The sequence below is a fragment of the Oratosquilla oratoria genome, chromosome 26 (genome assembly GCF_046742065.1).
Source record: "Oratosquilla oratoria isolate Oo_2021 chromosome 26, ASM4674206v1, whole genome shotgun sequence".
Taxonomy (NCBI): domain Eukaryota; kingdom Metazoa; phylum Arthropoda; class Malacostraca; order Stomatopoda; family Squillidae; genus Oratosquilla; species Oratosquilla oratoria.
In genome coordinates this window covers 44,501,041-44,524,981 of record NC_134802.1, presented here as the reverse complement: position 1 = coordinate 44,524,981, position 23,941 = coordinate 44,501,041, and the positions used below count along the sequence as shown (strand labels likewise).

The 23,941-nt window shown below is 38.5% G+C and overlaps 1 protein-coding gene across 3 annotated transcripts; it reads left to right on the top strand.

Moving 5' to 3' along the window:
• Window positions 1–171: 171 nt before the first annotated feature.
• Noc1 (Nucleolar complex protein 1) lies at window positions 172–21,888 on the top strand. Of its 3 annotated transcripts, none has more exons than XM_076209631.1 (19): window positions 172–220; window positions 827–1,125; window positions 1,240–1,356; window positions 1,702–1,810; window positions 1,999–2,190; window positions 5,789–5,985; window positions 7,019–7,254; window positions 8,775–8,910; window positions 9,020–9,222; window positions 10,760–10,907; window positions 12,780–12,998; window positions 13,221–13,451; window positions 14,946–15,102; window positions 15,835–15,967; window positions 17,625–17,794; window positions 18,124–18,510; window positions 18,712–18,773; window positions 20,431–20,572; window positions 20,956–21,888. In XM_076209631.1, exons 2-19 carry the CDS (start codon window positions 829–831, stop codon window positions 21,726–21,728), a joined length of 3,909 nt encoding a protein of 1,302 aa, XP_076065746.1. In that variant the 5' UTR covers window positions 172–220; window positions 827–828; the 3' UTR covers window positions 21,729–21,888. The 3 variants fall into 3 exon arrangements, with proteins under 3 accessions (XP_076065746.1, XP_076065747.1, XP_076065745.1); XM_076209632.1 differs by lacking the exon at window positions 172–220 and adding an exon at window positions 227–387; XM_076209630.1 differs by lacking the exon at window positions 172–220 and adding an exon at window positions 227–533.
• Window positions 21,889–23,941: the final 2,053 nt, after the last annotated feature.

The following is a 23,941-nucleotide window of genomic DNA, read 5'->3' as shown; positions in this document are numbered from 1 at the left end:
ATCTGATATATATAGTACGATGGTTTGTATCATGTGTATCTTAAAATGAATGATATATTACATTAAAGCACATTGTATTATTATAAATAAAATTTAATTATATTTTATTCTATTAGAGAATCTATATCTAGTAAGAAATTATAATGTATATGCTATATACCTATCGCTCTCCATGTAAACAAACACGAGGAGAGGGCCGCATGTATTGCGCAGGCCTGAGGTGAGTGTTAGAAACTTAAGGACAAGTAAAGTAAATATTCACATTTAATATTGATTTACTGCGTCCAAGATGGTTTGATATTTTGTGTATGTGCAATTAGAAATTAAATAAAGGCATGATAAGTAGTTCTTATGAAGACAACAAACATAAATCCCGTAGATAACTTGGTAATTATGTTATACATTTCTCTGGTAGTTTTTTAAATGTCTGCTTCGATTACTGCACAAAATTCGTTTATGTCAGGCCAAAAATATAAGGTATTATACCAGATTACAGATATTATAACTACGAATGCCAGCGGTTTCTATTCAAAGTAAGTAATCCTTTCTATAGCATAATAATCGGGTTGAAACCAGTGATTGGATATAGAGGCATATGTAATTAAGAATAAAAAAAATGGGTGAATCATTATAATTATTAATATAAAATTTGGGTAACATCAGTAGGTAATATTTATCCAATGACCACACATTGAAGGTTTTCATGACCTGTCTCTGAATATTTTCATTGTATCATTAGAATTGTGAAATTAGAATTTCAGTCTACTGTAACTGTAGTTTTTCTTCTCATGCAAGCTTTTGTTCTATATTTTTTCATATATTTCAGAAATGGGAAAGTTTAAAAAAACAAGTTCTCAGGAATCTACTGATTCCTTAAAGCTCAAAAATGGAAAATTTAAAAAGAAAAACAAGAAAGGACTTCCTCACATTGGAGATAAGGTTAAAAGTAATACTGATAAATCTAATTCGCATGACATCAAAACAAATATAAAGAAGCCTCAGATGTTAAACAAGAAGAAAAATACAATTCAGAATACTAAGAAAAATAAAAACAAGTACGCAAAACTTCAGGACAGTGAAGTGACTAGTACTACTACTGAAGCAACATATATTGGAAAGGAGAGGGTAGGTGTGATTGGTTTTGCATCTTTAATTGGTTTACATATTATGGCAGTAGATTTGGTATTTTATGTGTTCTATCTCATAAAGTAAATTATATATTTTTTTCTCCATGATAAGGAGGTGGAAAAGGAAGGAACAAATTCAGAATCAAAAGTTACTGGATTAAGTGGTTTGTGGACCTTCAAACCTAGAACAACATTATTGGTTAAGGCTGGTCCTGATTGGTGTGCACAGGTAACTCTATTTTATTGTTAATGGCACTAAGCGGAAATATGGAAAAATACTATTCTTGCTCAACAATATTTGTTTCCATCTCACTACAAACATTCCTTGTAATATCACAGTACAGTGAATACTTCTGCTGTATTGGTTTGAAGTAAATAGTGTCAGTTATGTAAATTTTAATATACTGTACATAGTTCTCAGTTTGCATCATAAATGCATTCATGTAGATGTTGCAAAATGCAATTTTGGTGTGATGAAATTAAGGAAGGGGGGGTTGCATTTCTGAGACATAATAATTATATGCAGTTATAATGTACAAAATAGGAATGCCTATACTGTGGTTCTTATTTATAGCTTATTGATGAAGAAGAAAAAGGGAATGCCATAGAAGTCACCACCATACGAAAGTTAAAAGAAGTTGCAGCTCAGATTATTGAAAATGATGTTTCCAACTACAGAAAAAGTATATATACATATTTTTTATTTCCTGATTTTAATTTTAGTAGATTGATACAAGTATTGTAGTATTTGATATTTTCATAAATTGTGAATATGATTCGAATTGTTTTCAATACATTTTAGATAACTTGAAATGTATGGAAATGATGATGCAGTCAAATTTGAGCTAATGTACCTGGTTATTTTTAACAGGAGACGAGAGTGGTGGAAAAAAGGGTGACATCCAGTTTAGAAAAACTGTTTTTTCACATGGCACTCAGAAGGACAAGATGGCTGCTCATATTTTGGAGTGCATGGAATCCCCGGTTCACTCACTTTCACATCTAGAACTAATTATTGCATCAATTGTACCCAAAGGAAAAAGGGACTTCATTGAAACCTTTGGTAAGAGTTTTTCTTTATTTCATTTGATATTTCATATTTTGCTACATATGAATTTGCACACATATATTGCAAAGGCCATACATATAAAAAGCTGTCTCTGCATAAACAGTGATGGCTATGAGATGCAATTATTTATTGCTGCTTTAACCACTTCCATACGGTGATGCCTACGTAGGCGGCATGAGGAGCAAGTGTGTACTCGATGATGCCGACGTCGGCATCTTGATTATATTCATTGTAGTCGTACCTACGTAACCTCCATTCTCTCTAAACTGGCTACATCATATTTTCTATGGTTATCAAAATTCACGGGTGAAAGAGAACGAACGATTGAGCACTGACTTTATTTTTTATAATGTGATTATTATGATGCAACATCGCACGTCGGGCAGCTAATGCTGCCAGACGTGCGATGTGCCCCGGAGTGAAGAGGTTAAGTAATGGTCAGTTGAGCAGTTGTGATCATTTAGTTTCAAATCAGAAATCCTTAACCCTACAGCAACTGGCACCAGTCCTTGAAGTCTTCTATAGATCTCCCCTAGAAGAAATGCTGGGCTGTTGTCTTGTTTATGGTGTAAGGTTATTTGCTCAGTTTAGTATACATATAGACAAAGAGGCCTATTCCTTTTTACAAGAGGTGTGTGTGTGTGTGACTGAACAAACAGCACACACATCCCATACCCATTTAAACCCATGTATATCCTCTGCCTACCTCATGAATGAAGGGTCATCCCTGTCCCCTGCCACAATGTTAAGGTCAAAGGTAATGCATCACAAGAGCATCTCCACAGCAAGACCTAGTAACAGTAGTTGAATTAACCTCATTGCTTCATTATATGGTGACCCCCCTCCTAATCCATTCCAAAAACTTAATGAGCAGACAAGAACAATCCTTCAGACCAACTCATTCCTTCATCCATTCACAATCTTTTGCACTCTCAGATTCACCTGAAATCCATTCTTCTATTCACAATAACTCAACACAGATATACTGTATTGTTTAGTGTAATGAGAAGACCAAGCAAACACCAAAAAAGCTGGAGGAAGTGAAGAGCTTTAAGTATGTAGGGCAATGGTGGGATTCAGCCAGTTCTTCTTAGAATTTTGTGAGGTGTGATAACTGGTTATAAAAAAATGGCTTATATAAGGTATAATTCAGCCAGTTCTTCTTGGAATTTCATGAGCTGTGATAATGGTTATAAAAAAATGGCTTATACATACATGTACCAAAGGCTTTTTCCCCCTTACACAGGGGGTAGCCAAAAAGAAAAAGGCATAGAAACCACTCCCACCCATTCCATTTCCTATATATTCCACTCCCTTCCACCCTCCTCCCTCCCTCTTATCTTGGCACCTCCTGTCCACTGCAAAAAATGGCTTATATAAGGTATACAGCATGCCCCTCTAGGGGGTGCATAAGTGATTTTCATGGGGGGGGGGCACAAGCCTCAGGAGAACAGTAGAAATATGGTGAGACTTCTTAATTAAGTTTGTTGGTGAATTGTGAACAGATATGTTGCTTTTTTTGGTCTATAGATGCAAGGGGGGCATGGAGGAAAAGAACAGTAGTAAAAAAGGTTAAGAACCAATGGCCTAAATGATATCTGCATGATAATGGGCTAGTGAGAGAACCTGTTGTTAAATTTTTTTAATCCTACCACTGATTTAGGGTTACATGAAGCAGGGAAGGGAGGTGTAGGGCTTGAGGTCAATTGTAGAGTAAGTGAAACAAGTGAAAGTCTGGGGAGATGGCAAATATCGTGTGAAAAAAGTAAATGGGGATGAACATAAAGAGAAGACTGTACAAAGGGTGAGTTTGCCCATGGCACTGTATGGGAAGGATAGTTTGAATATAAAGGCGTGTAAATGGGTTTGAGATGACGTGTTTTAAGTTTAAGAAGTATGGTGTGGATAATGAAGATGCATAGTGAGAAATGAGGAGGTGAAAAGAGTTTGCAGATAAGGTTGATGAAAGGATACCTGGATGGTTTGGGTATATAGAAAGAATGAATGAAGAAAGACCAGCAAAAAGAGCATGGAAGACAGGTGGCAGAAGTGAACTTGAGGGGACAACTGGTAATGGGATGGAGTAAAGGGAACCTTGGGTAAAAAGGAAATGTTTGTTGAGCAGGAAAGGGAGAGGGCAAGAGGTAGGTGTGAGTAGAGAGTGATTGTGAATACAGTACTACCTCTCATTAACGGACTAAAAGGGGGCTAACGGTGTCCGTTGATGCGAATAATCCGTTGGTTTGGAGTGGTTTTTGGGTGGCATAGTGATTGCACGCACTAAACAACAGCACCGAAAACACCGTTAATGAGAGGTCTCACTGTATATGAGAAACTGATGTGGCCTCAAGAAATTTATTCTTGTCTGCTCTATAGTTTCTCAAGTGAATGAAGTGGGAAGTGTCACCATGTAATGAAGCAGTAGGGTTAACCAGCTTTAGCGGAAGACTGCATTATACACAATCTTGCACGCAAACAACACAACATACACTCTATAAAGGATTTGTGGGAAAACCCAGTTTTGGCTGTGGCATTCCTTGGGGAGACGGGACTGCTCGGACAGACAGTCTAGGGAACGACAACAACAACCAGCTTTAGCTGTTGGGTCCTGCTGTGGAGGTACTGTGTATTACTGCATTACTTCTGATCCAAGGAACTAAGATGGAAGGAAGAACTGATGGGTGTGGTATGGGAGAAGGGTAGGTGTATGTTTTGACAACGCCATCCCACCTGGTAAAGGGAAATGGTCTTTTTTGTGTCTAGTGAACCCTCACCTAACCACGACTTGCCATTTGTGACCCCGCATATCCGCGACTTCCCATGGAACCTAACTAATGTACACTCGTGATTCTCCTGCCCATCTGCAAGACCTACACATGATAGTATTTAAGCCTTTTTTTTTCCCAAATTTAAACCTTAAAAATTATTATTAATTTATAAATACATTTATTAATTAAAAATAAGCAAAAGAGCCAAATACAGTATATATATATTAATATTAAATTTAAATATAAAGAATCTTTTGTTATTGGTGTGTGTAGGTCTATTTTTCTATAAATGTAATAAAATTAAGGTGCCAAGATAAAAGGGAGGGAAGAGGGGAGTGGAGTATGTAGGGGATGGAATGGGTGGGAGTGGTTTCTATGCCTTTGTTTTTGGCTACCTCCCATGTAAGGGGGAAGAAAGCCTTTGGTATGTGTATGTATGTAAAATTCATTATTATATTTACATAACTTTAAAAATGGGGGTATCAACATTTACTTACATCATAAAACAAATTAAAATCATTAAAAGAAGGTTTGTACCATTAAAAAGGGTATTCTAATTCATTTTTAAAGGGCAGGTCCACTGTCCACAAGTTTTTGCTATTTGTAAGGGGTCTTGCAACCTAACCCTCTTGAATACTAGGGGATCATTGTATTTATGTATTTGTATGTCTTTTGTTTTTTATGCTTTTGTTTTTTGGCTACTTCCCCTATAAGGGGGAAAAAGCCTTTGGTATACGTATGTATGTGTGTATGTCTTTTCAGGAGGCCATGGGTCTTCTGCAAGAGAGACCTGGTGCATTGGATTTATTTATTGATCTTTTCAGGTTCTCTGAAAGAGTTGCTGCACTCAACGCTTCTACCCAAAGGGCATGTGGCACGGGATTTTGATTCTCACAATTTTTCGTGCTTGATGGGACTAATGGTTGCTGGTCGTGAGCAGGCTGAGAAACAGTTGGCTTTATGGTATTTTGAGGATAAGTTGAAGGGACTATATAAGAAGCTTGTTCGTCAGTTGGCTCAGGTGCGTAAAGCATATTAATTCCATTGTCTTCCTTTGTGTTTTAGAATATCAAGTATTTTTGTCATTCCTGATTTTTTTTTTTTTTTTCCAAAAGTTTTTAAGTTACATCCAAATATAACTACAAGTTCAAAGATGAACATTAATTATGAGTACATCTTTTTATTCAGACATTTCAATTCTCGTCATGAGAAAGCAAAAACAAGAGCTGGGTGAAAGGCATTATAAACAACTTAGTTTTAGTTTTGTTCTTTATTGACAATGTTTCTCTCTATCAAAGAGCATTTTAGAGTAATGAGCAATAGGGTTGGCTAATAGAATTTAAGTGGGGTTACAGGTATTTAGGTACGGTCACACTATAACAAAGAAGTCATGAAATAATGGACAGTTGAAACTCCTTACTGCCTTGGCACACCGTGGAAAGCCCGAGGGTGCCCCAGGTGCTGCATTGGTTTGGTACTTGAGAGAACATTAAATTTTGTTACTTGTAATTTCAAAGCAGGATACATTTATTATGAGAGATTCTAGTATTATGAGACACTTGGGATTCATTTCCTGTGGTAAAATTGATGAAAAGGTGGAGGAAGTCCAGTTGAAGTTGATAGAGGTCTAAGGCTTTATTCATAAGTTGAGTGTCAACTCTGGGACACCTCTAGTTGTATTTATTTTTTATTTATTTATTTATTTATTTATTTATTTTTTTGTTCTCCTGACCTAGTTATGGACCAAAAGGTCTCATGTTGGCATGCTCCTCCTTTGTAATCCTTCTCTCTGATACCCATATTGCTGGACTACCACTTGGAAGTACCTGTAGTTGGTCCTACGTGTACTGATATAAAGATGAAATCAAAATTAGTTTTTCCTGAAATTAGGGCTACATTTTTCTAAAAATTTCTTCCATGTATTGTGTGAGGAGTAGATATAACATCTGAAACCAGCAAGTGTATCTTTATATTCTACAATTCTCAAACTGATTTTTTGTGTAATATTAAGGTTTTATGTATGTTTGTTGCTTTATATGTCAATTCTTTTGTAGGCTACACATGATCAGATTGAAAAGAACAAGAGTAAAGCCATCCATGCATTGCTGAGTCTACTTTCCAACCACCCAAACCAAGAGGCTGAGGATGTAATAGAGGCTGTAGTCAACAAATTTGGTGACCCATCTCGAAAGATTGCTGGTCAGACCATGCACGGCCTTCGTTCACTCTTGATTCGTCGACCTCACCTTAAACCTCTTGTTGTCACATGGGTGGAAATTGTTCTCTTCAGGTTAGATTACAAAATTGTTTTGTACTTAAAATGGGTTATAGTAGTAGAGTATAATAACAGGAAACCTTTTGGTCATATGAATTTCACATACTTTTACTGTTGAGTTTCCATGTTTGGAGGTAGAGTGTAATGAAAATCTATATCTGGCTATATACTATGGTGCCATCAGGGAATGCAGTGTCTCCAACGATATTAATTAAGGTCTTACAACTGAGGAATGGAAGGCCAAGATGTCTGTGATGCTTCAACAGATTAGTGTTTAACCAAGAGCACCTCCAATGAGAAAGATCAGATATACCCACATAAGAACGAAAATGATATTCCTTCAAAATTCCTGGTCTTACAATACCAGAAGCTTTTTCTCTTTTATAAGGGAGGTAACCAAGTCAAAGATACATACCTACTCTCACCCATTCCACTTGCATCCACCAACCTTTCCCTCTCTCATCTTAGCTCCAGAAAATGAAAAGGGAAGTTTAATTAAGGGATGCACACTTATGGAGTAGTTGGAGTAACACAAGAAATTACTGTCACTAGAGCAATGAAATATCCCTGAGTTTCAAGTATTTGGAGTTATGCACAGCAGGGAGTTAGAGTGGATGGGAATTATAGTGATTGAAGCAAATAAATCAATCCATTGCCCCAGACCTCTTGCATCAGTTCATATTGTTATCAATACACACCCAGATAACTAAACAAACTGTTCAAGAAAGACAACCAAACTCAATACTTAAACAACAACCCCCACACATAAACCACTCAGAGAAGACTCTCCCATACCTGACAAAAACCACAGTGGCACACAGGTGCCATCCGGCATTAAGAAAGCACCTACACAGAATAGGCCTGGCCACAGATTCAGACTACCCAGATGCAACCACCACTACACAGAAAACACAGAATACCTCATGCTGCAATGACCCTCAGACAACACAATATCTCTTCTCTAAGTGACTGATGGTCCTGCCAGATGGCTGTAGCTGGTTTCCTGGAGGTCATGGTCTCCTGCAAGAAGGACCAGGAACAATGGATTGATTGATTGAATATTTTATAAGCTCTTTTCCAGATTGTTAAAACTTTGTTATAATTCAGGGGTTATTGAAAGTATCATTCAAGCCCATTTTATTCATTTGGCCAGAGGTGTTTTAGATGGATCTCCTGCAATAGAGACCAAGGGCAATGGATTGATTGATAAAAATGTGTTTATGCAGTGCAATCATATTACTCACCTTCCATCTCTCTATTAGTATTTTTAACCTCAGTGCTGTTGCATATAACAAAGATTATTGGTTAGGAACCTGTTTCCTAATACTTCTTTACCCTGTGAAGTTCTTTATCATCTCTGTTTCTACCCTTTTCCACTGCTTGCAAATTGATTCATTGCCTAGGCTTTATGCAGGAAACAAATTACAGGCCAGGTCTGAGGTACTTGGATATTCTGATTGTATTTGATCTCTTCAGTCATATCCCCTTTTACCATTCCTAATATTATATTTCACAAATGATTTTTCTTTTGACAGACCCAACATGAAAGATAAAGCCAAGTACTACTGCCTTTGCTTCCTCAAGGATATGATTTTCAGTGACAATGATCATAAACTGGCAGAAAAACTTATCAAGCTATACTTTGGATTCTTCAAGGCTTGCACTAAGAAGGTGACGTGTTTTTTAAATGACTATTTTATCAATTTTTATTTATTTATTTTTAATGAGTGCTTCAGGGAAATGATGAAAAGTCCTATTACATCAATGTTATTTGTTACAGGGTGAAGTGGATACAAGGATGATGGGGGCACTGCTGCGAGGCTTAAACCGAGCCTTCCCCTATGCACGTAGTGAAAATGCCGATTTAGCAGTTCAGCTGAATACTCTGTACAAGTTATGTCATCTCGTTGGCTTCAATATTGCCACACAAGCATTACAGCTCATCTATCAAGTAATGGGCAACACACAAATTATATCAGATAGGTGAGTGGATCAATAATGGATTATTTTAGGTTGGTTGTGCGAGTTTGGACTGCATGTCGAAGATGTCTGGCATATTTATGGAAAAAGAAAATTGGAAATTTGTATCTCAGTCTTTCACTGCAGTGACAGTACCTCTGCAGAATGAAACTGTCTAGTATTAATCAGAATAAAATTTCTAAATTCCTGACATTTGAGACTGTCAGCCCTTTAAATGTAAATTCCTCCATAGCTAAATGGAATCGTTTGCAATTAGTCAGAATATGAAAAGATGGACATCATGTCAATTTGAAGGAGGGATGCAGTCTTCTTTTTCTTCCTCCTCTCAATTCTGTTGGACACAAGAATTATTGGTACACCAGGACAGAGTTATTGCTTTGTTTCTCCTGTAATAACTACAGTAAAGGTTACATTATTATTATGGAAGGCAGATGTGGAGGGAGTGAACATGAGGGGACGTCCTAGGATGAGGTGGATGAATGGGGTGAAGGGGGCTTTGGGGAAGAGGGGAATGTCTGTTGAGGAAGGAAGGGAGAGGACGGAAGACAGAGGTGAGTGGAGAATGGTTGTATATGGATGATGATGTGACTGCATGAGGAGGAATGGGCGGGGGGGTGGGGGGTGGGGTAGTGTGTGTGAGTAAATTTTGACGCAGCCCGAAGGGATTTCTCCCCGTCCTCGCCTTATATGCAAAGGGGGACGGAGAGGGGGGGTCGCCGATTAAATGAAGCGGCCTTGCTGTGGATGTACTGTGTCTTGCGACACTGCTTCTGACCCAGGGCAGTGGGCAGGGTGCAGGGATGACCCGTCATCCAGGAGGTGCTCAGATGAGAGGAAGGGTGGCTACCTCCCTTGGAAGGGAGAAAAAGCCTTGGTATATGTATGTATGTATCTGTATTTTCACACATATGGAGAGGGGGGTAGGCAATTTAATGAAGTAGCTTTGCTGTGCATGTGCTGTGTTTTGCGACACTGCTTCTGACCCAGGGCAGGGGGTTAGATACAAGGATGATCCATCATCCAGGAGGTGCCAAGATAAGATGGAGGGGAGGGAGTATGTTAGAGATGGAATGGGTGGGAATTGTTTTTTGGCTACCTCCCTTGTATGGTATATGTATGTACATATGTCTATCTATAAACCAATAGGCTTTCTTCCCTCTTCTAAGGGAGGTAGCCAGCCAAGGCATGCTCCTGTCGTCCATTTCCCTTTTACCTTAGCTCATCTAAATTTAGAAAGATTTGTGTATTTGCTTTGGTGTGCCTCTTGTACTGAGTGAGACCAAAAGGTAGACCAAGGACACATTGGAGACAGGTAATCAACAAAGACCTGAAATCCAATGGGGTAAACAGAAATGAGTCACTGAAGCTGGCACAGGAACAAAATGAGAGGGGCAGAATGGTATTAATCTTGTATCATTATCTAGGAATGGCAAACAATACAACAGACTTCATGTACCAGTACTTTCTTTGTCCAGTTGTACTTTACAAACAGCCATTAGAAGATTATTTAGACATTTCTACAGCAACTTTATTCTTTCAGATTCTACCAGATACTTTACAGACAGCTACAAGATAAAGATTTTGGTATTTCTGCATCTAAATCAGCATTTCTTAACCTTGTGTTCAAAGCCATGAGGAAAGATGAATCTCTCCAGAGGATTCGTGCTTTTATCAAGAGATTACTTCAGGTTAGTGGAACATTATGTTTTTGATATGTGCATATTAGGGCGTCGTTCATTGTGGTGAAGGTCAAGGGGATGGCGGTTCGAATCCTGCCACCGGCAAAGTTGAACCAAGGGCATGGCTCATTAAATTCCACGCTACAAAGTCCTCTGTGATGGGCACCATCCTAGCCTTCTGATAGGGGGGTAGTTTGTGACATTAAACCATATCTTCATCATCACCAAAGGCCCATTCTTCTTTATATATGTAGAAAAGAAAAGGCTAAACATATTTGAGATGAAGTGTTTTAAGAAATACAGTGGTGGACACGATGATGGATGGAATGAGAAATTAAGTGAGACAGAGTGAGATTAGAAAAAGAACTGGTAGAAAGTAGATCAAAGGATAGTAGGATAGTTTGAACATATGGAAAGAATGAATGAAGACATACATACATATACCAAAGGCTTTTTCCCCCTACATGGGGGGTAGCCAAAAAGAAAAAGGCATAGAAACCACTCCCACCCATTCCATTTCCTATATATTCCACTCCCCTCCACCCTCCTCCCTCCCTCTTATCTTGGCACCTCCTGGATGATGGGTCATTCCTGCATCCTGTCCAGACTAGTAAAAAGAGTGTGGAAGGCAAAGGTGGATGGATAAGGTGAAAGGAGCTTTGGGTGTAACAAGAATGTGTGTTGAAGAGGGAAGCGAGAGGGCAAGAGATAGGTGTGAGTGGAGAATGATTGTGAATGGACGAGATTTCCTGTTTACTCAGTCAGTTCTTGTGTGGATGAATGAGGGAGGGTTACTGTGTAATGAAGTGGCAGGGGGTAAACAAGCTTCAGGTGTTGGGTCTGTCTGTGGAGTTGCATTGCCTCTGACCTGTCCTATAGGCAGGGCACAGGGTCTTTCATCCACTCTTACTCCGCTGATCTTTCGGCCACTTGGTGGTCCATAACCGCTTTTGAAACGTCTCGCCATGTCTTTCTGTCCTGTGCCACCTCCTCCTTCCATTCTCTTGGTTCTATTCTGCATATCTGCACATCTTCTTCAACGCTTCTCCTCCATGCTTTTCAAGGTCGTCCAAGTGGTCATCTTCCACGCACTCCACCATTAAGCACTTTCTTTGATCCTTCATCCACATGGAACTTAAAGAGAAGGTAGAACAAATGGGTGTGGGATGTGTGAGGTGAGGGTATATTAGGGATAAAAGCCTTTAGGTAAATGTATACATGTGTAAATGCTATTTGAGGGGTCTAGAGCATCACTACTTGAGTGCAAGGTCATAGTAGTGGTGGATTGAGCATGTTTGGCAGCAAGTCAGTTTATAGTAAGGGCATTCAGCATTAAATTCCCAGCTTAGAAAAAAAAACTATGTAAGGTGGCACCATCCCAATCCTACGAACTCACCTGCATCTACATAGCCTTGAATTATCTTGACTTCGGAAGGAAAGAGGGAGGGGTGGGGAATGGGAGTGGAGTATGTGGGGATGAAATGGGTGGGAGTGGATTTATGCCTTTGACTTTGGTTACCTCCCTTGTAAGGTAAAAAGAACCCTTGGTATATGTATATATGTATTTTGTACATTGATTCATGGGCCTTGTACAGAGATATAGTCCAAAATTATTAGAGCAATACTTACATACATATACCAAAGGTTTTCCCCCCTTTATAAGGGAGGTAGCCAAAAAACAAAGGCATAAAAACCATTCCCACCCATTCCATCCCCATACACTCCACTCCCATCCACACCCCTCCCTCCCTTTTGTCTTGGCTCCTCCTGGAGCCAGAGTGGTGAATGTATGGAACAAATTGGACAAAACAATGTTTGCAAAAACCATACCCGAATTTAAGAGCAATATTTGGTAATATCTTTCTAAACTTTCTTTTCCAGATAAGTCAGTATCTGAGTCCTAATGTAATTTGTGGAGTACTCTATCTCATCTCTGAGGTTGTGAAAGAAAAACCCAGCTTAAAGAGTGTGAAGGAGGCATTACTTCAAGCAAATTTGCAAAATGACGATGACAACGATGATGTGGAATGTTACCCTGACCTGGATGCAGATGAAGATGATATTGATGAGAAAGAGGAAGTATCCATTCAAACAGATAAAGTGAGTGACAAAAAAACATGGTTAGTTGTAATTCAGTACTAGTAACTTTATTTACTTTTTTTTTCTTATAATTCCTTTTTACTTCATATTAACAAATTTACTTCATATTAACTTTTCATATTTACTTCATATTAACATATTTACTTAATATTAACAAATCTAATTTTTCATATTTACTTCATATTAACAAATCTAACTGTGCCTTCCACTTTTCCACTTCAGTTGGAAAAAACAGAAACAGAAAATACTGAGGAGGAATCACAGACTGTGAGTGAATTTGATGAATTATTAAAGGAAGAAAAGCCAAGTACTTCTTGGGTCCACCGAGCAAACTTCAATGTTGGGAGTGTCAGTCAAGTTGGAGTACACCAGGGTACCTATGATCCTTATCACAGAAACCCACTTTATTGTGGTGCAGATTACAGTCCACTCTGGGAACTGGAACAGCTCCAGGTAAGAATGGTTACTATAGTTTAAAGGACATTTTATGTATACATACATATACCAAAGGCTTTTTCCCCCTTACAAGGGAGGTAGCCAAAAAGGGGAAGGCATAAAAACACTCCCACCCATTTCATCCCTACATACACTCCACACCCCTCCCACCCTCCCTATCATCTGAGCACCTCCTGGATGACGGGTCATCCCTGCACCTCCTGGATGGCGGGTCATCCCTGCATCTCACCCACTGCCATGGGTCAGAAATAATGTAGCAAAACACAGCAAATTCACAGCAAGGCCACTTCATTTAATCGGTGTCCTCCCCCTCCTTCCCCTCATGCAGAAAAAGAGAAGTCGGAGTATTTCCTTCGGGCTGCATCAAAATATCATTCACATACACTCCCTCACCCCCCAACCCCCACCAAGTCCCATGCATCACAGCATCATCCATACACAACCATTCTCCACTCATCCCTATCTTCTGTCTTCTCCCTTCCTTCCTCAACAGACATTCCCCCTTTCCCAATACTCCTTTTACCCCATCCATCCATCTCATCCTTGGTCGCCCCCTCATGTTCATTCCTTCCAAAATCTTGGTACAGTATTAATATAATATTGATATTATTTAAAAGAACATTCAGTTATGTAGCCCTAAGTGCATATATGAGCATGTGAGACAGACTAAAACAACTGAAGCACTAAAAGGGTTTGGTGTTGCCACATTTCCATGGGAATTTTCATATTTCAATTAAAATCTTTATTCTTCAGAGTTTTACAAAGGATTACAAAGGCGGAGCATGCCGACAGGAGACCTTTTGATCCATATCTAGGTCGGATGCAAAAAAAAAAAAGAAAAAAAAATCATAATAATAAAATAATAAATAAAAACTATAATAATGTAAATAACAAATAAAATACATAAATAAATGCATAGGTATAGTTAAAATAATAAACAAACAGGTAAATAGTAAATAATAAATTGACATATAACTAATAATAATTGAAAATCAGACAGACAAACAATAACAAAACAAAAACAAATAATATAACATACATACATACATATACCAAGGCTTTTTCCCCCTTCCAAGGGAGGTAGCCAAAAAGGGAAAGGCATAAAAACACTCCCACCCATTTCATCCCTAAATACACTCCACACCCCTCCCTCTCATCTGAGCACCATTACAGCATCTTACTTAGGTATTTATCTAAATGATTCTTAAAGCTTCAAACTGAACTACATTGCACTACCTGTGCAAGAAGTTTGTGCATAATTACCAAAGTCCATTGCTTGAGTGTCTGTAGTTTCTATGTTATATATACATATATATATATTTATATATGTATATGTGTGTGTGTGTGTACATATTTTTTTATAGAAACTGATGATTCAGTTGTGTAGCTTATTTGAATATTTGACTATGTATTATGGTTTCACAATTGTTTTTACAGGAGCATTATATATTTTGTTATACCCATTTAAAAATCAATTTCTTGCTATTCCAGAACCATTACCACCCATCAGTTGCATTGTTTGCAAACAAACTTTTGACAGGGGAGGATGTTGAATATTCTGGAGATCCTTTGCAAGATTTCACCTTGACACGCTTTCTAGATCGATTTGTTTATAGGAACCCCAAGAAAATGTCAGGTCGCAATGACAGTAAGTGTTACTTGTAAAGACAGTATTGACTTGATTTAATATACAGTCAAAAGTTTACAAAGGATTACAAAGGCAGAGCATGCCGACAGGAGAACTTTTGGTCCATATCAAGGTTGGATGCAAAAAAAGAATTAAGAATGATAAATAAATAAATAAAAACTATAATGAAGCAAATAATAATAAATAAAACTAATGCATAGATATAGTTAAGTAATAAGCAAACAGGTAAATAGTAAATAATAAAAAATTCACATATAACTAATAGTAAATGAGAATCAAGCAAATAGTAATAAAAAAACAGACAAATGATACATACATACATACATATACCAAAGGCTTTTTCTCCCTTACAAGGGAGGTAGCCAAAAAGAAAAAGACATAAAATCATTCCCACCCATTCCATCCCTAAATACACTCCACTCCCCTCCACCCTCCCTCTCATCTTAGCACCTCCTGGATGACGGGTCATCCCTGCACCCTGTCCACTGCCCTGGGTCAGAGGCAGTGTTGCAAGGCACAGCACATCCACAACAAGGCCACTTCTTTAAATCGGCAAACCCCCCCTCTCTGTCCCCCCTGCATAAAAGGAAAAGACAGGGAGAAATCCCTTCAGGCTGTATCAAATTTTGCTCACACATACTACCTCACCCCCCACCTATTCAAATGATAACAAAACAAATAATGAATAAGTTGTCTTCCAGATTATAATGATAGGAATGTTCTCTTGATTAGGTGCTGGAGGAAATGTGCTTGGAAGGAAGTCCCAGTATGTTCCAAAGGGAGCAAGAGGTATTCAAGTAAACAGTGATGAATTCAAGAACCTAGATGCAAATAAGGTTCCAGAGGAAGATCAGTTTTTCCATAGGTAAGAGGTGTTGCAAGATATCAAGTCTCCCTAAATTCATTTGGTTTCAGTCCTGTTGTAAAAAATTAATAATAATTGTCATCACAAGTTTGACTGACTGGAAGACTGTAGTCCCATATTAGCTGACAACAGTCCTTGGGTCCTCCCATAAATTTTTGGGAAGATACAGGCTAGTTTTCTGTGTTGTATAGTACATACATATACCAAGGGCTTTTTCCCCCTTACAATGCAGGTAGTCAAAGTCAAAAGGCATAAATCCACTCCACTCCCATTCACCATCCCTCCTTCCCTCCCTCCTTCCTTCTTCTCTTGGCTCCTCCTGAATGAGGAGTCATTCTTGCATCTTGCCCACTGCCTGGGTCAAAAACAATGTAGCAAGACAGCACATCCACAGCAAGGCCACATCATTTACTCAGTGACGGGAAAGGGAGGAGTAGAGGTGGAGGTAGAATATAGATTGAGAGAAGCAAATATATGCCTTGTTGGATTAAAAAATGTAATGAGAAATAGACATTTGGGAGTGGATGCTAAGAGGAGATTGTATGAAGGGGTGATTGTGCTGACAGCCCTGTATGGGGCAGAAACATGGAACATAAGAAAGGAAGAGTTTAAATGTGTTTGAGATTAAATATTTGAGAAGCATGGTAGGGGTTACTAGGCTGGATAGAGTGAGAAATGATGTGAGGAGTATGTGTGAATGATATTTTGATGAAACCCAATGGGATTTCTCCCCATATTCTCTTTTTTTCTGCATGAGGGGGCGGAGAGGGGGTTGCCAATCAAATGAAGCAGCCTTGCTGTGTCTTGCTACTTTGCTTCTGACCCAGGCCAGTGGGCGATATGCAGGGATGACCTGTCATCCAGGAGGAGCCAAGGAAAGAGAGAGGGAGGGTTGGTGAATGGGAGTGGATTTATGCCTTTGATTTTGGCTACCTCCATTGTAAGGGGGAAAAAGCCCTTGGTGTGTGTGTGTGTATATATATATATGTGTGTGTGTGTGTGTGTATTTCTCTCTCTTTCGCCAAAGTTGGAATCACCAATTTTATGTTTCAACAAAGACCCTGAATATTGTTGCTACCACTTGTGTACCCATTTGGTAGTTATTTTCCATTAGAGGCATCATTTGACAAGGCTGAGGTTTTAAAGTGTTGATTGTGCCATTGGCCCCATATATCATCCCTGTGAAAGCGTGTGTATTTACCCAGTTGTATTATATGGGAAAGGAGCTATGCTCGTAGTGACCCGCTTTTGTATCTTTCAGCATCAAGTTTGTTCTTAAATTCTTTTATAGTAATAGTATTTGCACACACTTTTGCCTCATCCAATTTATTCCAGATATCCACCCCTCTGTGTGGGAAACTATTCTTTTTCAGGTCTCTTCTATAACTATCCTTTTAGAGTTTCTTTTCATGTCCTATTGTTTTTCTCTTGTCTCACTTTAATAAATCATCTCTGTCTAGGACTTCCATCCCTTTCATATTTCTGTAAATATTCAGTAGATCACCTCTTTCTCTTCTTTGTTCTAGGGTTGGTAGTTCCAGTTTGGACAATCTTTGTTTGTTGTCAATTTATATGTGTGTGTGTGTGTGTCTGTATGTACATGAAAGAGCGACAGAGAGAATAGGTATGTACATAAATGAGAATTTTCTACTTACAGGTATTTCAATGAATTCAAGTTGGCAGTGAAGAAAGATCCAGAGGAAGATGATGCTAGTAGTGTTGATGACAATGATTTTGATGATTACCTCAAGAAAATGAGTGGTTTCAAAGAGGAGCTGGATTCAGATATTGATCTTGATTTTGCAGCAGATGCCAGTGCACATTCAGGTTAGGGTTTTTGTATAGTACTTGTTTTAAAAAAGGTAAAAATGTGGTGACGTTCTGTCATCCAAATAAAATCAGTCAGTCTGTTGCCCTAGATCTTTTAGTGGATGCAATCACCTCACAGAAGACACTGAATACCTCATCGTACTTTACCCTAGTCAAGTCTTATCCAGACAATACTTCCTCCTTGAGTGAAATGCGAGTCAATTCATGGCCAGTTATTCCAGGGTTGAGTCTCCTGCATGAGAGAACCTAGGCAACCCACTGAGGGTGTGAGTAGTCAATAAAATTTGAAGCAATAATTATTGTATTATTATTATTATTATTTACAGGAAAGCAGCATAATGACTCCAACTCTGAAGATGAAATGGATGCTGAAGGCTCTGATGAGGAACCTCCAAGGAAAAAAGTAAAGAAAGTTGCTCATACCACAGAAAACAAAAACTTTGAAGATGATTATGACGAAGTTGAAGGGGAAGAAAGTGATTTTTCAGAAAATGAGGAGGAACCTAACTTTGAAGGTAGTGAAGATGATGATGAAGAATATTGGCAAGATCTCAGTGCCCCACCAAGTGTTGACAGTGAAGATGATGTAGAGAGACCCCCTAAAAAAAAGATACGGAAGGACAAGTTCAGTATGGAAAAAGATGACGGCGATGATGATGGTGATGGCAGTGATGATGAATTAGACTTTGATGAAGAAGATGTTAAGTTTTCAGGCAAGTCTGTCTTAATTCATCTTTTGATCTTCTTCAGTTAGTGTGATCAGACCAATTGTTTTTCTTATATATTACATTTTGTTTCATTTTGATTTTAATTGGGGGATACTTGTCTCAAATTTATTTGTAATATATTGTTGTAGACATTATTAAGTTCAACTTTTGGTATAATCTGAATATATATTATACTTTTTGTAACAGATGATGACAGCATAGATACCCAAACAAGGCCAGGTATAGGCACAGGCAGAAAGAAAGATAAGGTAAGATGTTGAAACAATTATAGAGGTAGACTTTCACTACTCTTGACTCCTTTAACCACTTTGGTGTGAGTCAAATTCTCGCGCACAGCATCGGCTGCCATATGTATGATTCATCACACTACTTGTATCATAAAATATAAAGTCACTGCTGTGTTACTCATTCTCTTTTACTCTGAGTAATAATAAACACAGAAAACATGATCAAACCAGTTCACAGAATCTAGTGGTAACTCATGTACAACTACAAAAAGGTATATATAATCAAGATGCCGATGCTGTCATCCTCGCATATCCACTCGCGCCTCATGATGGCTACATAGGCGTCATCCTACCAAAGTGGTTAAGGCCTGAGGAGTGCTCATCACATTACTTTTGCCCACCTTTACAATGTTCTTCATTCGCATACCTTTCCAAACCCAGTCACCTACTGCTTCAGTCTTCTCGGAATCAGCCACCAATGCAATATCATCCACAAATGACAACTGGTTCGTGAAGTTACATTTTCACCCACTAGTTCCAAACCAGTGCTTAGTACTTTTCTATATACCTCCCACACCACTCCATTGAAAAGGATGAAAACTGGAAAGGTGCTATTAGATGGATGTCATGTGAAATGTCTATTAACCTCTTCGGTACGAGTCAAATTCTGGCCAACAGCATTGGATGCTTAATATACAATGATGCATCACAATACTCATGTTACAAAATATAAAGTCATTGCTGATTCACTCATTCTCTTTCAATCTGAGTAATAATAAATACAAAAAACGTGATCAAGCCAGTTCACAGAATTTGGGGGTAACTCAGCTACAACTACAAAATAAATATAATCAGAATGCCAATGCTGGCATCCTTGCTTACCCACTCGTGCCTCATGACACATACATAGGCGTCATCATACGGAAGAGGTTAAAGGTTGGAGTACTTAGTTTTGTTTACCAAAATCTTGAGCTTGGTACTGATCTTAGTCAGTCTCTGGACTAGGCCCAAAATCTCTATCAGCTTCAACTTTATTTCATATACCTTTACACACATGGAGATTAAGTAACTGGCAATGGCTCCCCTTCTTCCACTATTTTCAACCAGTCACACAGTGGCCCTGATGTGGATGTGCTGTGTCTTGATGCATTGCTTCTGACCCAGGCAGTGGATAGGAGACGGATGACCCTTCATCCATGAGGAGATAAGATGAGAGGGAGGAAAGGGTGGTGGATGGGAGTGGAATGGGTGGGAGTGGCTCGACAGCCTCCCTTATAAGAAGGAACAAGCCCTTGGTATATAGATAGGTAGACATAGAAACAGTCCCATATCAATTCAACACAGACAAAAATACCAAAGTTTTATTCCTGAGAGATCTATGGGAGGGCCTGTGGACTGCTGCTAGCTGCTGTGAGACTTTAGGTTTTTCATTTAATAAAACTTGAGGCAACAATTTATTACAGTCACCATGCAGAAGGCACAGAACACATTGTTTTATATTGTGCTACACTTACTTGCCCCAGACAGTTCCATAAAATTTCTTCACTGAGTGCCCTGTGGCTTTGTAGGGATTCTTTAGAGCCATAGGCCTCAAGCAACATAAGTCTGAGTCAACAGATTGATTGATGGAAGAATATCATTCTCAAACTCTAAAATACTCATCTTGATGTTATTGCAGGGTTTTGGTCAGAAATCAAAAAAGAAGAATTCCATAGAGTCTATGTTTGCCAGTGCTGATGATTTTACCAACATTTTGGAGGAGAATGAGGGTATGATGGACACCACTTCCATTCAAGCTCTGTCAAACAAAGATAAAGCTGGTAAGTTGCAAATCAGGAATGAGATATATAAACACAGAATATTTATTTCATAAAGGAATAGGAAAGGTAATCATAACAAAGTAATGTTGTAGCACATTGGTAAAATTATACTAATGACCCACTTTCAGATAAGAATAGGCGAAAGTAAAAGATTCGTATATTTCGATCACTACCTGTGATCCTCTTCAGCAGATGTGAAGAGGATCACAGATAGTGATAGAAATATATGGATCTTTTTACTTATGCCTATTCTTCTCCAAAAGTGGGTCAATATAAAGGTGGCCATATTAAAGTGGAATAGCCTTTTCACTTCTGCATTCTTTATAAAATAATTTTAATGCATTGTTCTACTTAAAAATTTCCATCTCCATTTTCCATTTCAGATAAGAAGCAGATAAAGTGGGAGACTGAAAGGAACAAATTTGTTTGTGGAGAAGATTGGAAGAACAAAAATGTTCGGCAAGGTGGTCGAGGAAGAGGTCGAGGTGGTGGATTTAGCAGTGACAGAAGTAGGGGGCAAAGATTTGGGAGGGGAAAAGGCTTTGGCAGGGAAGGAAGTGTAGGAACAGGTTTTGGCAGAGGTGGTAGTGGGGGCCATAATTTTGGCAGAGATAAAAGTGGTGGAGGAGGCTTTGGTAAAAAGAGGGATAGAGGAGGAAGCTTCAATAGAAGTAGAGGTAGAGGTACAAATCCTCAAGTTAGTGGTTCAAACGGTTCTCCTCTGGGTTTGAAAGTAAATCACGAGGGCCCTAGACCTCATAAATTGCTAGACCCTAAGACTCATCTGTCGCAGGCAACTGATAACCCTGGATTCCATTCTAGTAGAGGTAGCAAAGTTGGTGCTGGTTTCAGAAATGGTAAAAATGATAGAGGACTCAAAAGGCAAGATAATAGTAGCCACATAGGAAATTTTGATGAAGGATTTAGAAAGGGAGGTAAATTTAGAAGAGGTGATGGAAGAGGCAGAGGTTCTTTTAGGGATGCTCAAGAAGATAGGTTTAAGGACAGAAGAAAGAATGAAGGATCTTGGGATAAGAGAGGAAATGGATTTAGAGGTGGAAGAAGGGGAGGTGGATTTAGAGGTGGAAGAAGGGGTAGCAGAGTTAGGGGTGGATCAGGGGTTTATGGAAGTGGGGATAGTGGTGGAAAAGGATGAGGTGGCAGAAGTGAGGGTTGTGGTGGAAGTGAATTTGTAATAACAACATTAGAAGTGGTGTAACTGTAACAGGTATAGGGAAACATGGTTAAAGAAATGTGTTGGATTGTAAAATACAGAGGAATGAATTATGTTATTTGGAATAAACAATTGTTATAAATTACTTGTTTTGCTGAAAGAACACTGAAATGTTTTCAATGTACATGTATACATTTTCCATAATTAAATTGTATCTTTTCATAGTGCCAGAATCAGCTGACATTCATGCCAGTATTTGTGATAACATAGTACCATCATGCAGGGTAATTTTGACTGATGGTGTAAAATTGACCACAACATTTTAGGCATCCAAGTGTTTTCATTTAAAAATTATTGACGGGGTCAGCTTTACACCACATCTCAAAATTACTCCATGTGATGGTATGTGTGTATATAATTAAAACTGGGCATATAATGATAAATGTTGTCAGATTTCACTGACTGAAAGGTTACAGCCCCTACAGTAGCAGAGATCAGTCCTTGGACCTTCTCATAGATCTCTCTGGAAAGAAATGTTGGGCTGCTGTCTGTGTTGTGTTGGGTCTGTGTTTATGTCCCCAGCCTGTTGTAGATAGAGGGGAGCATATGCTAATTGCCAGCTCTCCTTATGTAAATACTGTGGAAGAAAGATTGAATTTATCACAATTTTAAGACCAAATATCAGTTCTTTGGGACTGCACTTCCAGATTAAAGGTATTGATAAGCAATGGAGAGATGATTCTCTTTGATATCCATCTCGCAGAACCATCAAAACTAGATATCCATCATTGGTTACATTGATCAGAGTGGGACTAATTATTGGTACCTAAAAATAGTGGCTCTACAAGACACAAGCCAGAGAGAATTCTCTTCCAGCTGCCGGTTTTCAAAACCCAACACCCTCGTCTTTATTTGGAGGTGCAGCCCCAAGGGGCCTAACACTTATCCTCTAGATCAACCCTAAGATCTCTATTAACTTTCCTCCATCATTTCGCATAAGGAGAACGGACAACTAGCTACTGCTCACTTCCTACTAGTATGATACACAGAAACAGTTCGCCACAAATACGACACAGAAATAGTCCAATGTTTCTTCCCAGAGAGATCTGTGTGAGGGCCCAAAGATTGTTCCCAGCCACTTTGGCAGTGTGGGTTTCCAGTGAGTGAAACTTGAGGCAGTTGTTATAAGTATAATAGGATCAGGATACTGGTATCATCATCTATATGTTTCATGTTTGTAGAATAATGCACATCTTATCTTGTTTTGCATTTTTGTTAAGCATACAATGAAATTGGGAAATTGGTTTTGAAATGTATATGCATAATGTTGATCAGGTTTATATTTAGGACCCAAATGTTAAATTACTGTATTTGTTGGGTAGTTGAATAATGAAATAAGCATCAGTTGTTACCATATCTTGAAGGAAAGGTGGCTCATAATTTTGTATCTACTTATTGTCAGAGCTTAAATATGTACTGCATTAAGGTGTTCATATTGATGATGTATTAATTGTTGATTCATGTTTCACTGATGGGAAACCTGCAGACCCACATTTTACATCAACAGCCCTTGAACATCCCCCCTCCCCCCCAACTTGAATCTCTGGGAAGATATGCTTGTGTCTTTATTGTATTAATGTGGAACTGTTTCTGTGTCACATGCTTATAGTAGTAGAAGGAGGGGAGCAGTTGCCATTTGTCAGCTCCATTTAAAAAGGTAGTGGAGGTAAAGTTGAAATTAGTAGAGATAGATTTTGAGCCTGGTCCAAATTAAATATACTGTTAGGGGTTGCATCTGCAGGGTTGAGGGTGTTGGCAGGTTTTGAAAATTGGCAGCACGGAGGTGATCCCCTGACATTCATCTTGCAGGATCACCAGTTGCAAGTACCTGTCGCTTATCTGAATATTTTATGAATATTAATTATTGTGCAACAGGTGGAATAATGTCCATTATGGATGAAAGTCAAAACTTGGACAAGAAAGGATAGGAATTTAATAAATCAGGCTACTTTTGCTGCTCACAGACATCATGTTTCCCTTAACATGCACCATTCGATTCTTGTAATCCATAAAGTTTTGATATATGGAATATACCTCAATTGGATGATGTGATTTTTAGGGATCAGAAACAAATTGAAAAGTAACATTAATCACATTATTCTTTGAACTGCCATTATGAACAAGGAAAACAATTA

What these genes read in the sequence shown, in the direction of transcription:
- Noc1 (XM_076209630.1), top strand. Translation starts at nt 512, where the DNA reads ATGCCAGCGGTTTCTATTCAAA. An exon ending in AATGTCAGGTCGCAATGACA is followed by an intron (nt 15,103 to 15,834) that starts GTAAGTGTTACT and finishes TCTCTTGATTAG; the next exon opens with GTGCTGGAGGAAATGTGCTT. An exon ending in GAAGATCAGTTTTTCCATAG is followed by an intron (nt 15,968 to 17,624) that starts GTAAGAGGTGTT and finishes TTCTACTTACAG; the next exon opens with GTATTTCAATGAATTCAAGT.